Source organism: Callorhinchus milii, unplaced genomic scaffold, assembly GCF_018977255.1.
Source record: "Callorhinchus milii isolate IMCB2004 unplaced genomic scaffold, IMCB_Cmil_1.0 Scaffold4, whole genome shotgun sequence".
NCBI classification, from domain to species: Eukaryota; Metazoa; Chordata; class Chondrichthyes; order Chimaeriformes; family Callorhinchidae; genus Callorhinchus; species Callorhinchus milii.
The window spans coordinates 68,012,917-68,031,110 of record NW_024704745.1 but is presented as its reverse complement, the minus strand read 5'-3'; the positions used below and the strand labels follow the sequence as shown (position 1 = coordinate 68,031,110).

Below are 18,194 nucleotides of genomic sequence, written 5' to 3'. Positions count from 1 at the left end.
TTCCCAAGATTATATTTAAAGCAATAGATTTCTTCAATAGGTTAAGTTGCACCAAGACTCTCTCCTCTTGATGGGCGCTATATAACTGCAAGTTATTGTAATAGATTTCCCCCAAAAAAATGCGGTTAGCGAATGGGAAAGTAGGAATGTGCACTGGCTTCCTTCACAAAGTGATGTCAGCGGTGCTTCCTGCACTTATGTTGCATGAGCAATGCGTAGGATATTATTTCGATGGCGACTTGAAATGTTGATCATTTTTAATTCTCGGGATGCCAGCCTCTTCATGCTGAAACTCACCCCAGATTCACAGGGAAGCCACCTTCTAAGGGGTGCCTCGTAACAGAGTAGCCTTACATTTTCAAATTCAGGAGTGATGTGCCTAAACATACATTTTTGTTCTCATCAGGCATGGCAGCTGAGGTTCAGTCATCTTGTGGGATATGGTGCCAAGTACTACTCCTACCTCATGTCAAGAGCTGTAGCCTCCATGATTTGGAATAAGTGTTTCCTGAAAGATCCACTTAACAGGTAAGTGATATACAGTATTAATGTAATAAATAATCCTTACATTTGATACAGCCCTTTTCCTGAGGATCATCTGAAAGTGCTTCACAGGATGTAAAAAGTATTGACTGTACATTTTATAGGCAAACAAAATTGCATTGGAGAAAATTTATTTGGATTTTAGTCCATTACTTTAAACTGTACCTCACAAACCAGTAATGCTCTTAATTTAAGAAGAAAATTTTACAGAACTGCGCTTTCTTTGTTCAAGGAATAAAATGTTTGAGGAGAAACAGTCCCATTTATTGTAAATGCAAGCCTGTTATTACAACCTGTCTGGGAGCACAGTGCTGGAATATACTTAAAACTGGCAGGACAAGATAAATACTTTTTTTTCATCTGACAACTGTGTTTGTTGATTGAGGTGTTCCAAAATGAGCAACATGAGTGTTTAGTTTGGAATGAGATTGAGTATTTTTTCATCTAATTATAGATGAAGATAATGATATTCTATGTGGAATGCGATGGTTCTTAAGCTATCGAGACCATTAAAAATTATCATGCTAGGGAAGTCATATTAATTGTATAACATGTAACATTGAACATTCTGGAGGTTTGATTGTTTTTTTCTTTTGAAGAGGCATGATAAATATTTACTATCATTGCCCAGCAAGTTGTCTTCCTCTTCCCTGGAACCGCATGTGTGTAGTTATGATCGGTACTTGTCTTTGTACACACGTGGCAACATAACTTGCATTGATATAGCATCCTTCATCTAGAATAATGCCTCAGATCACTTTACAGTGGCGTGGGAAAGGGGAAGTGACTATAGGTGCAGTTGAAGATGTAGGCTTTAAAGTGGGACAAATAGAGAGGTGGGGTCAGGGCGAAACTGAGGGATTCCAGAGGGAATGAAACTGATGGGTTAGTGGGTGTAGAGTAAGAAGACATGGCCACTAATAGTGGCACAAGGGATACCCAGTAAGCCTGACTTAGCCAAGTGGAGGGGGCAAGCAGAGGAGTTAAGCAGGAGATTGAAGTTTAGTGAGGTCCCAGGGCAGGGGTCTCTAGTCGATTGCCACTAGGTGTTGTCTCCACCATAAGCAATAAAAACAAGAGGAAGGAGTGATATTTACTGCAGTTTAAACATTGAAGTTTATGTTTTTATTTTGAGATGCATGAAATGCTTTGTGCACCTGGTTTCATTTTCTTACGGACTAAATAAATATATAGTTCTATCGCTTTCTTCCTTTTTTTTATCATGTGCGAGATTGCCACCTATCCGAAATCGACCGATTGGAGGCCCCTGTGCTAGGGCATGTAGAGATTTATAGGTGAGAATGGCCACTCTGGTGAGGTAGTTGAAGATAGCTGAGTGCTTCAGGATTGCTTACACCAGTTAACCTAGTTAGACTCCAGTAGTACCCCAACACACACTCTGGGGTCCCCAAACCTTGGCTCTTGCCAACCTGCTCTTAATACTCTTTGGAATTCAGTAAGTGGGATGCGTCTCTCCAAGGAGAGAGTGGGCGTTCTATTCCGATAAATATCTCTGGAATTTCCATTTGGAGTAGACCAAATGAAAATGAAACCAGGTGCACAAAGTATTTCATGCATCTTGAAATAAGATGGGATGCATGGAACGTCCAATTTGGTTTGGATACTCGATGATGGTTTTTGCATGTGTTAAACCCGGCTGACCCCAAAAATAGTTAAGCTGAGGCCAGATCTACAATTTACTATTGATAGAATCCAAATGTGAATACTGTAGAAGGAAGCCATTCAGCTGATTGTGTCTGTGCTGGTGTTGTTCCTCTCCTCGTGCAATCAGGGTGAAAATTACAGACCATTCTTGACTTTGTTACAGTGGTTAGGCCAAAGTCACTTGGGTCTTCTTTGGATTTGACCAAATAAAATTTTAAGCTTGCGTCCAAATACCACGCTTCTCAGCTGGTTTGACTAAAGTCCTGTCTGCCTGTTCAATTAAACTCTAAAGATCCCATGGTACAATTCAAAACGATAAGGAAATTTCTCCTAGTGTCTTGGCTAATAACTCCCCTAATAAGATTGGCCAGTCATGTCATGGTTGTTTATGGGACATTGCTGTGTGCAAATTGGCTGCCGCGTTTGACTTCAAAAACACAGTGAAGCACTTTGAAACTTTTCAATGATGTGATCAGGCACTATATAAAATGTAAGGATTATTAAGACTAATGGCAGACACAAGTCACATCGTACCCAGCCTTTGTGCAATCTGGGGGTGTCATGCTTCAGCCAGTGGTGGGGAGGGCTTGGGGGTGGTGTGTGCAGAGAGCGGAGATTTTCAGTGATGTGGTCGCAATTGTTAGCCCATCTCTTCTGATCTCATTTTGTCTGCTTTGTACTTTCTTCTCGACAAAAGAAAATCTAATGATAGTTTTTGTTCAATGCCACTTAAATACACTTAACAACGACTGAGGTGCTTAATTATAATTTTTCTTGAAAGTGTTGATGGATGTCTCGCATTCACCTCGAAATATTAAACCACTTGCTGTCTGCACTTTGGTCAACTATTGGTGAGTTATTAAAAGCATCACTTAATAAGGAATTTGGTGCTACATGTCAACATCATGTAATTTTTTTGTCACATCATTACATGTTTGCATGTAAATCATAGAGAAAATTCAAGCAAAATAAAGATGGTTTGGATTCATTGCATATTTGCGTGGAACCCAAAACTAATGCAGATTCAAATAAAAATGCATTCAGTTTACTTAACAGAATGCAAATGGTTCACAGAAAACATTTTTTATTCAGAGAAAAGGTTAGACAGAATCTGACAAGTCTTGTGGTTTTTGCCATTCAAATGAACACTGTATGCACGTCTATCATAGACATGATTTTACAGCACGGAACCTTGAATATCTTAGGCTAAAGGAATTAGGTAAAAAGGAGCCATTGTTCCTCAGCTACTTTCTATAATTGGTGCCAGATTCATAATCTCAAGTCTGATATTACAACACTTGTAACAAGATCCAGCTCCCATCTGAAAAGTACTTGGGAGCTTTGCTGAACAAGGTGAAAGCCCAGGTGGTTGTAATATTATCTCTTTTTGCTCAGGGCTGTGGGAGAGCGCTACCGGAAAGAGATGCTGGCACATGGTGGTGGAAAGGTGCCCATGATCATGGTGGAAGGTAAAACACGCCTTTTTATTTCTATTTCAGTGAGATTTTCTTGCAATAATCTCTCTGTGGGATTGCTTTCTGAAGCATTTATTAGAACATTAATGTTAATTGTGTACAGAATTTGAAAGACTGCAAATTTAGTAGGTTAATGCCTAATTTTCTTGTATATTTTAATGCTGGTTATTGATACATCCCTTGTGCCAAATATAATTTGTCTTCCATGTTTAATATGCACAACAAATTGAAGATGAGTAGCATAACTGATTTATCAGTGTGTTGTGTTTATGATATCTCCCGTGCCTCCAGTATAAAGTTAGCAATTGTGTAATGTTATTTCCTGATGTAATGCACAAAGGCCATGGGTATATTGAGGCCAGATGTGTATTATATATAAGGTTATACCTTAATATATTAATATACTATGTTATTGAGGCCATAGGTTCTATTTGTGCTATTTGCAAGAACAACACAATGGATGCTGATTTCCCACAAATCAGACTGCATGAAACTTTGCCCTTGTATCCTGCAGCATTTCATCTTATTTGGTCAAGGTTTAGCAGAAAACTTGTGTATCCTGCTTACTCAGTTACTGATGCTGAAATTTACTGGTGAAATTGAACTGGGTGTATGTAAATACCTCATGTTTCTAGGCTGTTGAGTTTGCTACAGCTGTCATACTGGAACTGGGATTAGAGGTACAATCTGAGATATTTTAATGGTACTTGCAAAGTAAACCTTGTGGTGTTTTCCAGCCTTGTATATTTCTATGAATGTTCTAGTCCCCTAATATACTCTTAAAGAAATGTTCTTATCAACATGAAAGGTTCAATTCCTCATTCTTTATTCAAATATTTAAAAAAATAAAATCAGATTATTTTGCTTGACGTATTCAGATGAGTAAAACGGAGTTCAGCAAATAACAATGCGTTCTATAGTTTTAAAGGTATAGGAGCCAGAAACTTGTCATTACATGAAAACACTGTGGTTGTTCCTCACTTCTCCGAGGGAGTGTCTGTAAAACAATAATTTCTTTAATCATACAAAGCCAATCTCTTCATTGTTAACTCCTGACGACAATATTCATTCCAGACAAGTGTATTTAATGTGCCATTTGGAGACAGGCTAGATCATTGAAAAATGTTGCTTTCAAGTGTTTATTTGCTCCAGTTAATTGCACCAAATACAGAAGAACCCTGTAGTTTACACGTTTTACATAGAATGTATGGCATGGAAACAGCCATTCAGTCCAACTAGTCCTGCTGATGTTTATACTCTAAATGAGTCTCCACCCAATCCTTACTCCCTCCCATGTTCTTCTTTTCTCTTTGTGCTATAACATGCTGTTTCACTTACATAAATCCAAACATTGGGGCATAAAGCCAAGGTGGCTGGAGCAATATCATCTTCCTGTGTGCTGTGAATGTGCTAATTCCTGAAAGTGACATGGCCAACTCCTGAGTCAACAGATGGCTGCCGATGTCACTGTCTGTACCCTGCACATGTATGTTGCACGCAGGAATTGATTTTGGTAGTGACATGACAACTTGAAAGTCACCCATACTTAGCACAAAAGAAGCCAGTTGGTCTATTCACCAAAATCAACTTGAGGTCCACAGGGCACGTGTCTCATATTCAAACTTGCCTTGTAAGATAATAATAGTAATAATCCTTGCTTTTGATATAATGCCTTGTCACGTTGTTGAGACGTTTCAAAACGCTTCACAGAATATACTGTAAAGTGAACTGACTGTGTATTTTGTGGACGAAACACGGCAACCAATTGCTCAAGCAGTGACCCGCAAACAGTCGTGTAGTGAGTGACCAAATAATAATAATTTATTATTACTGTTAGGTAAACAGACATGTGGAGTAAGGAAACTTGCCTAGGTTTTCGCCCCGGGTCCTCCCACAGACGGTGCCTCATAACAAGGTTCTACTGTATCATTAAAATCTGACCTGACTTGTTAAAGTCTACTGTGTCCAGTAAGATATTTTGAATGAGCTAATAACTTTGGTTCTTTAGCTTTCAGTTAAAATGCTTATCTGAGGTCCTTCTGCTTTTTAAAATTGATGTTGAAGATATCATGACATTATTTGAAAAGGGAAGGAAGTTTCCGTTGGTGCTCTGGCCAACAGAGATGCTCCTGTCAAGAAGCTTTTATAATACATTTGTAATCTTTTCATCATTCTAAAACTCTTGAAAGAATAATCAAAAGGCAATCTGTGCCACCATTGTCTTTCTGTCCTGATTCTCTGATCTGGTGCTTGCGTTATGAAGGGCAATCTAGCACCTGACAGTATAACTGAGTTCTCAGCTAGGAGACAGTGCTTAAAAGTAGTGATGAGGTGGAACCAGGCTTCTGCACGTATTCAGAACCATTTTGAGTTTTGGAACACTCCAAAAATACAGGCCTTAAGGTAAATGGTAATACCTAAGAGTATACACAGGAAGGTGAAACTCGTTAAAGAAATGGCAAAAACAAAGTTAGTCCTTTCTTAATTAAGTTCCCCAGCACTGCATTTGAGTGTCAGCCTGGACCATGAGCTCAAAGTTCTGAACTGGGGCTTGATCTCAAGGCCTTTTGACTCAGCAGCAAGAGTTGCTAACTGAGGGAGACCAACGCCTCTAATTTTCCTTCAACTGAGGTACCAAAGACCCAGTGTCCGCAGATACCCACCTCCTGGCAGAGGTCTCTGAATAGAAACCAGTGGTGGAAACGTTGTGTTCTCTTACTTCTTTCAACTGTTATGCCTTGAACAGCTGCCCTGACAAATTATCTGACACAGCCTAGAACTGGGATTCTACGGTTTTCTGGTCTTCTCTTCTTCGACTATGCTTTCGGTCACCCTCCTTCCCCCCACCCTGCCCTCCACATCTCCCCGATCCCGACCCCCAGCTCGGTTCCGAAACACTGATTGTCCTCCCGATGTGAAAGGCGCTATACAAATGTATTTTGTTTGTTTGTTTGTATGGCAAACTGCTCATCGGTCAGCGCCTTTTCCCATTAGATCATTGAGGGAGCTAGCTTAAAGATTTCTAATAAGCAAATTTTAGAGATTGTGCCTAGATATGTGAATACTTCTTGATACAATTTCCCTCTTCCTGTCCCACATTTTCAGTTATTCTCCTGAGTGAGGATGTAGCTCAATAGCAGCTTTTGCCCATCTGTGAGCTTAGACAATGAGTACCAGCAGGCGACTGAACTGCATCCAAGGCTGAGCCGCTCCTCACATTCACAGGTGCACTTTCCAGAAAAGGGAGGAGGTCACTGAATGGTGATCAAAGTTGTCCTTTTTCTTTTATCCTAACCACATTGAAATAGTGAAAATCTGAAATCCCTCGAAGGGATTTGGAGGGGAAATGCAGAGCACGAGACCATTTAAATCTGGCAGAGTTAGCATTTTCAAAGGTAGCTTGCCCTGTAATGGAAGAGGAAAATTTACCAATCCTTCTACTAACATCTGTTTTGTGTAATGGTGGAAGTGGCTATGAACCAGTATAATTAACTGACCTTTACATGATACTCAGCAGTGGCTTTAAACAATAATGTTTTCTTTGAAGTCTAAAATAAAGGAAATACATTTTTAAGCCTCTTAACATGGTGGTCTTTTGATCCTGGATTGACCTTATGTGGGCGACATTACCATTATTAATGATCTGAGGATTCAATGAAATAGAAAGAAGAATGCAAATCATAAACTTCCTGTTGCAACTTTGTTGTTTAATATGATATTGTAATTAAGTTTTAAATATATTTTTCCAATTTCCTTTATCTTGTTCAAAACATGTACTTCCAGAGGTGAGAGCTTATTTTGTGGGAGGCATAAACGGGTTTTAAAGTGGATTGTTGCCTTTGACAAAACGTCTAAACAACAATAATAATAATTTGCACTCTTCCACCTCTCAAGCCGGATAATGTCTCAGAGTACTTTACAAAGACACAGGGTGGGTCAGGAAGGCAAAGGTGCAGTCACAGAGAAGTTTTTAAGTCCAATTTTGAAGCGGGAAAGGAGAGAGGTGGTGAGATTTAAAGGAGAAAGCTTCAGAGAACGATGGCAAAGAGTCTGAAAGCATGTAGAATGGAGGGCACAAAAAAATATAGGATGGCAGGTAATTGTAGACGTAGGGTGAGGCAAGTCCGTGGAAGTATTTCAATGTAAGAGTTAGGTTCTTAGTTATTTTACATCTGCGAATTCCACCTGTAATGCTATAATTTAATTCAACTTGTTGGATTTCAGACCCTCGTGTCCTATACCATTCATAAGAATATAGGTCAAATGGGGTGTGGTTATAATGGCAGCTTTATTCATTGAAGACAATTGAACACAAATCAAAATATCAACCAATTGCCGTTTTAATTGTCTACAGTGAATAATATGTCTGTGTAATAGAGCTGGGGTCCACCCAGATTTCTTATTACCTTGAAAACCATTTTAATAAAATTTGACTGGGATTGGAGGACAACATACTACTGGACATTCTTGACTGCTTGCTTTACTTTTTGGAGACTGATTTACTTTGAAAACTTTGTTTCCAGCGCATGGAAATAATGTTAGACTTCGTATATGGATATCGATTCATATCCACTAATTTAAAATCATTAGATTTTCAGCAATTAATTGACTTCTATTAGCTCCCTTTTCAACTGCTGCAATAGATGATGCACAACCTAACTCAGCACCAACCAGTTATTAAACTTCATACCGTTTTTTGGCTTAGTACCACATCACCTGGTATATTTATTTACCTATTGAACAGCAGGAGAATGGAATTTCACAAATTATAGCTTGTTTTTCATAGACTGTTCAGTTGTAATATGTTGTCCCTCTAAATATATTGGTTTTCCCACTGGGTGGTAAACTGATATGCATCGCATCATACCAATCCTTGCATTTGATATAATGCCTATAATACTGAAAAGTCTCAAAGTGCTTTTGGGTAATTCACAAGTATTTGGAGATAATCTTAAATGCAGCAGCCATTTTGTTCAAGTAAGAGCGAAAGATCAGGTGGCAGGCTGGCTAAGGTGGTAGCACTCTCATCTCTGAGTCAGAAGATTGTGGGTTCAAGCCCTACATTGGGACTTTTCTAGCTCATACTGACACTTCAATACGGCTTGGAAGAGTGCTTGCATTGTTGAAATTGCCATCTTTCCATTGAAACATTGAACCAAAGGTCTTCTTTCCTGTTTGGGTATGCATTAAAGATTTCATGGCACTATTCAAAAAGAGAGGGGAGTTTCTCCCAGTGACCTAGCCAACAATCTTCCAGATAAAAAAAAAGGATCATTCGCTTCATGACAATAGTACATTTCTGGGGCCTGCTGCATTCCCCTACAAAATATAGTTATAAACTACACTTTATCAAAATCTCTGTGAAGTGCTTTTGAAACATTTCAAAGTGGTAAGGCGCTGTATCAAACACAGGATTATTATTGTTACTTAAGGCGGTTTGGCTTCATAGTGATGAACTGGCCGTATATGGAGTATTTTACTTGCCTTCTTCCCACTCTACCGTCCCCCATCTTAAATAACCTGGCAAGAGCCATGTCTTACCAAGTAAAGTATTAGAAAATAGGTTCCTGTTCAGTCTCTGTAAAGTGCTTTGAGACATTCTTCCAATGTGAAAGGTACTATATTACATGTGAATTGTTCTGTTGTATATTTAAGAAAATATTGTGGATTCAGTGTATTTCAGTTTGTCCATGAAATACAGTCACTAGCCTTTACAGTATATCCTCTGAAGCATTTAAGACGTTTCAACGACGTGATAAGGCACTACAGGAATGTAAGGATTATTATTATTATTATTTGTATCTTTTAAAATTCTCACATGATTCTCACAAGCTCATATGATTAATTTGGATGAACTTCGGCCCATCTGATCTGATTCCTTCAGACCCAACTATCCTCCCATCACAGCATCAAGCTGCTTTTTAAATGAGTCCAGTGTCCTGGCCTGGACCACCCTTCCTGGTAACCTGTTTCAGTCATTAATTACCCTCAGGCTAAAGAAAAACATCCTGGTATCTGTCCTGAAATTATCTTTTGCAACTCACTTGGCTCATTGGGTAGTTCTTTTGCCTCTGAGTGAGAAGGTTGTGGGTTCAAGTCCTGTAATGGCACTTTGAACTCACAGTCCAGGCTGATACTCCAAAGCAGTACAGGAGGGGCACTGCATTGTCAAGGTGCTGTTCTTCAGATGAAATGTTAAACCGAGGCCCTGTCTGCCTGTTCAGATGAACATTAAAGATCCCATGGCATTATTCAAAAAGAGAAGGGAGTTTCTGCCGGTGTGTTGGCCAACAATCCCCCAAATACAATTGCTCTTTTTTTGTGCTTCAGATGTGTCAAATAACCTTCTATGGTTTATGTATTGCTAACGTACAGCTCAAGAGCCCAAGTTATCATTATAACTTGAGCAGTTAACTGGCTTTAAAGCTAATGACACTGTCTGGAAGATGCAATTAACATTCCTGTGATCAAGCATTTCGCATTACATTTTTTAATAACCAAACCGCAACTGAAAAACATTTCTAAAAACATTTCTTTGAAAATGTTTATACACCCTGAACGCCCACTCTTAACAACTGGTTTTATAAGACTTCTATCATAGTTTTATGTTTTATTGCTGTTACCATATAATTTATTCTTGCTGTACTTTTCCTTTCTCTCCAGTAACTGACTCATTTGGCAGTTCTGTTCAATAGGCACTGGCCACCCTCTAGTACTTCATCCAAATTGTTTCTGTTGTTTTGTCTGCGAGGTTAGACTGTTACACTGTTGGCAAACTCTAAATATCTCCAAAACTTCTAGCCATGACTGCGTAACCCCCAGATTGGACTTTTCTAATCCACTCCTCACTGATCTTCCTTGTTCCACTATCCATAAATGTCAACTTATCCAAAACTTCGCTGCCTATATTCCTATCTGCACCAAATTCCACAGTTCATCACCCCAATACTTGCCAGGCTACAATGGCTCCCTGTCTCTTAGTGGATCAATTTGAAGGTGCTCACCCACACCTATAAATCCCTTATCACCCTATCTCTCCACTCTTCTCCCTACCCCACTTCTCTGCTCGCTCCCTTTGCTTGGCTAACTTGGGCTTGCTGCATGTCCCCTGCAGTCAGAGGTAGTTTTTAAGGCAGGACTTGAAGACAGAGAGAGATAGAGCAAACTGCATGCCAGGACTCTGGTAAAGATGACATGTTTTTGGCTCTAGCAACATTGTTGTATGTGACTATTGTTGCCAGGAAATGCTGGTAAAAACCTTGTCTTTAGATCAGTCTCAATGCCTCAAGAAAATGTATATTTTCTCCCACAAAATACACAGTCACTGCACTTTACAGTATATTCTGTGAAGCACTTTGAGATGTCTCAACGACATGATAAGCCACTATATCAAATACAAAGCCTAGATGCAGTGGCACAACTATCTTACAGCATTGTTCCCTGTAATGAGAATGCTATATTTAAAATGCAGCAAAAATAGAAAGGAGTCCTTGTTGAAATGAGGCTGAGCACTGACTTCAAAGAAGAGAAAGTGAGCTGCACAGTAGCTCCAGGCAAGGGCAAGTTTATCTTCGTATGAGAAACCAGACTCTGATCTAATAAAGATACAATTCAAAATGTGAAGCAGTGGCCCTAATTCATATAATTGCTACGTTGGATTAGCCCCAGTATATACAACCTTCGTAATTCATTGAAAAAGCAACATCTGAAACAAGCCACGGTGTCTGGTTAAAATAACACGTTGTGTGAAAAAGACTTCACTTATAGCACTGTATAATTACTCACTCCCAAAGTAACTTCAAAGGCCTTCTTGCTGTGTTTAAGAGGTGTGCCATTAGATGTGGCTGGAGAAGACAGGGTGAGGGCATGTTTACACTGGCAATTTTACAAAAGCTGCTTACTGTTCAGTTCAAAGGCTGACCACTGATGAAGCGTTTCATATAAATCTTTATTCTGGAATGACACCAACGTTCCTCCTAGGGACAGTTTGAACTAGGAATTTGTGTTTGGAAGCATAGCATTAACTATTCAGAGTACCTGCATCATGGACTGAGCTCTTTCATGCTTACACGCTTTCTGTGATCTCAATCACACTCGCCTTCCTTATGTCTTTGTCTTTTTAATGGCTGTGTGTCTGCGTGCATTCTGAGATTGTTATGGTATCATGTACAGTCTCATTTAAGACCCTTGACATAATTTCATAAACACAGAAGACGAACCAATTGTGAACTGGGTAGTGCTGGAATTGAACCAGCTAAAACCGCATAGCTTCTCAGTACAAAGAGGTTTTCTACTACTTGTACAGCAAAACGACCTTACCTGTTAGGGTGTAGGGTAGGTATCAGAATTAGCAGGGACTCAGTGAGAGGAATCCATCCCCTATGCCAACAGTCCCATTGCTGAACCAGACGCGCTAGATAATCATCAACTGTCTGGAATACTGCAACTCACCTTGTTCAGGTGTATGACCACCACGCAGAGTTGATTCAGCTCTGCTGTCTTGACTATACATGTAGCTACTTGATCATGAAGAAATCTGCGTTTCTTCTTTCATTCTCACCTCCCCCAGCATATGCCTTTAAAGTGAATTATCCATCTGAATTATTCCAGTTCTGATGAAGGACTAGGCTCTGCGATATATTTTCTGTTATGAACTAAGTTATTGTTTGGTCCATGTAAAACATATGCTGATTTTAGATTATCCTGCTTACTGCATAAAAAAGCTCAAGAGACTATGATATATCTTCGCACTAAAATGCTTTAAAATCGTAGCTGATGAAAGTTGTCCAAATTTGAGTCTTCACTTTTCAATTTAATACATTGAGGCGTCTGATACTAATGGACGTGAATTTAAGAACTGCTCCAAATGGGCTTTGTGCCACATGTCTTAGGGCATATAGACCTTGCATTGTTTCAAAGTTCAAATTTCTATCAGTATTGCGGTTTTTCCCTGATCTTGAATTTGGCCACTTGGGAAAGGGTGGGAACAAGGCTTTTGCAGAATCCCTTTTGCAGAGCCAGAACCGCAAGCAGCATTATTTCTAAATCCCATATTTAAATGGCAGCACTAAATAACATGTCGCTTCAGGTTTATAGACAAGTGCTTTTCCTGTTGTGCCACTGTAGGCTTTTGGCATTTACACTCGAATCACTGCAAGTTGTGAATATTGATCAGGCCCAGTATTTCTTAAGTATCTGCCAAAATGCTAACAGACTAGCTCATTATTGTGAAGATGGACATTGTTCCAAATGGGTGTTACTGCAATGCAATGTGACACAGTGGCACAACATGATGGGAAATTACTCCTTGGAGCTACAGTACAAGTTTTTATTGGCTTAAATCCAAAGCCTCAACAGTCAGTTGTGTTCTGTCACTGCATCCTCTCAAGTTGATTAACGCAGATAGAATCTCCGAAATATTGCAATTTTGGCCAAATGTTAGCCGCAGATTTAATATACACAGATAACAACAATAACAACAACTTGGATTTATATAGCGCTCTCCACGCCGGACAGCGTCTCAGAGTGCTTTACAGTAACGGATTCCGGGACCGAGTCAGGGGGAGGAAGGTGACCAAAGGCGTGGTCAAAAAGAAAGGTCTTCAGCAGAAACCTGAAAATAGGAAGGGAGCGAGGCGAAGGGAGTGAGGAAAGAGTGAGTTCCAGAGCCTCGGGGCATAGTGGCTGAAGGCACGGCCGTCGAGGGTGGAGCGGAGGATTCGGGGGACGAGGAGGAGGCCAGACCCGGAGGAACGAAGATAAATTGACAACGCAGTGATATTTTTCTCTAGAAGCTTCAGAGAAACGTGGTTTTTTCTACCATGTTGTGCAGGCATTTGTCTTTGTTCATTCACCCCCTGGCACCTCCCTACCTCTCCGACCTCCTCACTCCCCAATCCACCACCAGGGCGCCCCGCTCAACTGGCACCGGGTGCCTCCTGCTCAGCCCTCACACACTCCACCCCACCATCGGAGGTTGTGCTTTCAGCCATTACGCCCCAAACTCTGGAACACTCTCCCTCAAACCCTCCGCCTTGCCCCCTCTCTCCCCTCTTTCAAGTCCTGCCTAAAAACTTTCCTCTTCGACCGTGCTTACAATCATCTTCCCCCGGCTCGGAGTCAGGCTCTGAGACGCTGTACATTGCCCAAATGGCCAATCTACATATTTTGATGGGGTGAGTGTTGGCAGTGTGTACAGCTGAGAGGGGTGAAGCTGCTTCCCCTGATCCTGTTCTCACCAGACATCTGGCTTTTACTTTTCCTAATTTGAGGTTGCTGAGGCCGATTGTGACTCTGAAATCAACAGAAATAATCGAGTGATCCCGACGTGAAAGGCACTCTATAAATGCAATCTTGTTGTTGTTGTTGAGTAATAAAGCTACGTGGATATTGTTTTTTTGTTGCTGTATTAGTAATGCCAAAAATTCAAAATGCATTTTTAAAGAAATCAGTGCATGTAAGCTTAGACTTCCATAGAGTGAATACGGCATGGAAACAGGCAGTTTGGCCCAACTAATCTACACTGGTGTTTATACTCCAACAAGCCCACACACCTCCCATTCCCCTCATATGCTCCTTTATTCCCTTCTCCCTCGTATATGCATCAAGTTTTCTGTTAAATACATTGATGTTATTTGTTTCAACCACAGCTTCCGGCAGTCCCTTTTATTGGAATTGCTATTATTGTTATTATTATTACAATAATAAAACCAAACCACTTGTGATCTCTATTCTCTTTCCATCCTGCTTCTTTTGTTTCTTAAAACAAGCAGGATAGAGAGAGAATAGTTTTTTTCACTTCCTGAGTTACCATGTACTATTGTTGTTTAAGCAAAAATTTTAAACCGTGTATTTCTTTTGTTGGGCAGTGGTAGTGTGATTTTATGTTTTCTTAAAATGTGCGATTTTCTTCAGAGGCTGATTCTAAGCTAATCAAATATCCAGATCCGATTCGCACAATGGGTCAAACTTGGTCCAAATTGAGCTGCAGATGAATCATAGAAGGGTAGAGCCCAGTTATTCAGCCAATCGAGCCAGCTCTAGTGTTTTTACTCCAAATAATAGTTATAATAGTGCTTGCATTTTGCCTACAGTCAATTCACTTTACAATATATTCTGTGAAGCGCTTTGAGAGTCTTGAAGATGTGATCAAGTGCTATATCAAATGCAAGAATTATTATTATTTGATTTAGAACCGTTCACATTGGGAGCATGTCCAAAAAGGCTTCACAGGATACGCTGTATAAAGTATATTGCCTGTGTATTTTATAGGTGAACTCAGCAATCATTTTGCGCACAGCAATGTCCCAAAACCAGATGTGAAATAATCCCACTATCCTGCTCCCTCCCCTTTAATGTTCCTTTTTTTTCAAATATTTTATGTAATTTTTTTAAAATAAATTATGGATTCTGCCAGAAAATTTCACATTCCAACCACCCCCCTTGTAAAGAAATCTTTTCTGACCTCCGCTTACATATTTGTTTGTGATCGTCTTAAATTTGTACCCAGCCGATGTTTGAAAAATCTACTTGTAAAAGATTTTTTGACAAATGTAATAAAGTGTTAGTTAAGAGGTGCATTCATCAATGGGCCATAAACAATTTGGCAAGCTAAGGGTTTGTATGATGGATGTAAACTTCGCTGAAAGCTTTTAGAATAAACATTGATGGATTTAGCCGCTGATAAGTATTTGACATGCTTTCTTTCTAATTGCTTGCTGTTACGTTTCATATGAAGTAGATAATGAACAGCACAAAATGGAACTGTATTTTTTTATTGTATAATAAATCTGTTGGGCGGATATTTCCCACTTAATAGCTCACTTAATGCAGACTGTATGGAATGAAATACCAATGGCCTATCTGAATGACCTGACTCCAGGCTGACCTTTCAGACAAATTAATAACCTGGGTTTTCGTGTGGACAAACCTTGTTTGCACTTTTTCATGATGTAGGAGAAGGACTTTAGGCAATAAAATATTGCAACAATATAAAGGAATGGAATGTTTCCACTTGTATTTGTATCAAATGAGATACTTTTGAAGAAGCATTTTTCTTGATAAGAATCATTTAAATTGTAACTCTTGGTGCCAAGTCAGCCGGAATAGACAATCTGACAGGCAAAGGAACTGGTTTGCAAATGGAGCAGGAGAATATTGTTTAGATTGTCTAACTCCGCATCTGGGGATTGAACCTGGGATTTTTTTGCTCCGAGTATCTCTGTACAAGTGGTAGTGTCGTGGAGTCCTGTAGCTCGATGGTTAGACCACTCGCCTCGCAAGCGAGAGACCCGGGCTCGATTCCCGGCAGGGCAAAATGTTGGGCAAGTTTCATTATTCCACACACCTCTGTTTACCCAGCAGTAAGTGGAAACCCAGTTGTTAGTCGATTGGCGGATCACGTTTTTGGGGATAATAATTCCTCAAAAAAAACAAAAATTATTTGGTCACTCATTTCACAATTGTTTGCGGGACACTGCTGTGTGCGATTGGCTACTGCATTTCACCCACAAATATACAGTCAATTCATTTTACAGTACATTCTGTGAAGTGCTTTGTGGTGTCTAGAAGATGTGAAAAGCGCTATATCAAATGCAAGACTTATTATTACATGGCACCTTCATCCATTGTGATCTTATTGCTTTCGGTCAGGAGTTTTTTGCAAATTGATGGGGAACTAGAATTTAGCATTGATTATGTGAAAATGCTCTGTGGGGTTCAGGCAGTGAAATTGAAGGAACATCGATTTTGTTGTTTAATGTTCATTGGTTTCAGCACCTCTGGAACAAGCAGTAGCTTTATCTTTGTTTTGGAATGTGAACTGATCAGACATGTAAGTAAGACCTGACTCACAGCTGTAAAGATTCTACACTACAGTGTCTGAGTGGGGAACCAATTACTGTGTTGTGACGAGGGTGTCCAAGGGTTTGATCTTTCCTGACTTTGGGAAGCTGATCTTCGGTGACCTTGGGAAGCCTTTTCATGTTTTAAGATTGATCTGTATCGCGAGACTGAGTGTGTTGTAGTGAAGCGAGTTGGCAGACAGAATCTTTGATCTAAAGTAGAATTTGATCTTCTCAGACCTTAAGTGAACTCCACTACAATGATTTCTGTTTTACAGGTTGACTTATGCTTTATGATCTCTTATAAAAGCACTCATATCCAAGTAGTTATTCAGAATCATTATCCTTTACAGCCAGATGCTGATGATGTCAAAAAGAATGTAAACTGTGCCAAAGGGGGAAAGTTTAATGGTAACAGAGAAGTGATTAATCAAGGATGAAATTGCATTTGATAAATAAGCCCTTGCACAGCTCAAGTTGATCTTCAAAGAAAATGATTTATGCTGGAGATTATTTTAAAGGTATTATGAATAAAATGTTGAGTAAATCATTAATTAGAGTTTCTCGTTTCAGGCATGCTTCAGGAGAGGCCGTCAATGGATGATTTTGTTGATGCCTTGGTGTTGGACCTGGATTTTAACTTTGAAACCTTCTTCATGGACTCAAAATAATTAGAACAACAATATTAAAAAAAAGTTTGTTGAATTGTAGCTTTATCTCTGCACACGGAATAAGATTCAATCGTTTATAATGTGTCTGTGATGTGATTTATAGACTGAATTTCATTTCCGTTAACATTTTGTATGGATCAGGCTCTAACTTGAGCTTTATAGCTTTCATTAAAGTGTGTTTAAACTTTGGATCGGTGTGTTTCTTTGGTGATTAAAGTGGAAAGAGAGCTTTTAATTTGGTGATAGAGACTAAACTGCACAGGTATTCTTTAAGTAGCAAAAGTTATTCCCGATTTACTTCAAGAAATTCGTGCAATCATTTCAAAGCATGTTTTTATTCTTGTAAACTACTTTCTTTAACGTTGTATCAACGAAATCCCAGTTCATAAATTCACCATTTTTTTCCCATCCTGTGAAGGTATTTAACTCCATTTTCCTTCCACGAGGGTCTGGTTTCAAGGTGTTTCTCGCCAAGTGTGCATTATTTATGAGTGAGCTTTGACCATGGGTGTTGGATAGCTATTCAGTCACCGTAATGAACATGCCTGAACCTGTCCTCGTTCTTATTTCGCTCTTTCACTCAATAATTGATCAATAATTGATCCTAAGATGATTATTAAAATATCTGTATTCTTCACTCTGAAAACTGAAGTTTTCTTACTCAAGCACCACAGTAGATGGAGAAACTTCCAACCCCCCACCCACCTGCTTTACCTTTTTACAGTCTGACGAGTCAGTTATTTCTATGATTGTTTAGAAGGTTCAAAGAACATCTGACTGAGTTTGTTTCCCACGACAAGGCAAACACGAGACAAAAATTCAATTACAAAGCAATCTTCCCATTCTCAGGTAATCCCCTTACAAAGAATATTTGTAACCCCTATACGTTTAACTTTTCACCCACAAAATATACAGTCAATTCACTTTCAGCATTTTCTGTGAAGCGCTTTTAGACATCTCGAAGATGTGATAAGGCACTATGTCAAATTCAAGGATAT

General features: G+C 39.4%; 1 protein-coding gene across 2 annotated transcripts in view; it reads left to right on the top strand.

Annotated features, from left to right (window-relative positions):
- Window positions 1-17,385, top strand: part of LOC103183271 (mitochondrial intermediate peptidase) — a 59,189-nt gene extending 41,804 nt beyond the window's left edge. For both annotated transcript variants that reach the window (XM_007900651.2, XM_007900650.2), the window contains 3 exons: window positions 407-528; window positions 3,604-3,677; window positions 17,099-17,385. In XM_007900651.2, the coding sequence (XP_007898842.2) occupies window positions 407-528; window positions 3,604-3,677; window positions 17,099-17,196 (294 nt within the window). In that variant the 3' untranslated portion in view covers window positions 17,197-17,385. The remainder of the gene's footprint in view (window positions 1-406; window positions 529-3,603; window positions 3,678-17,098) is intronic.
- The last annotated feature ends 809 nt before the right edge of the window (window positions 17,386-18,194 follow it).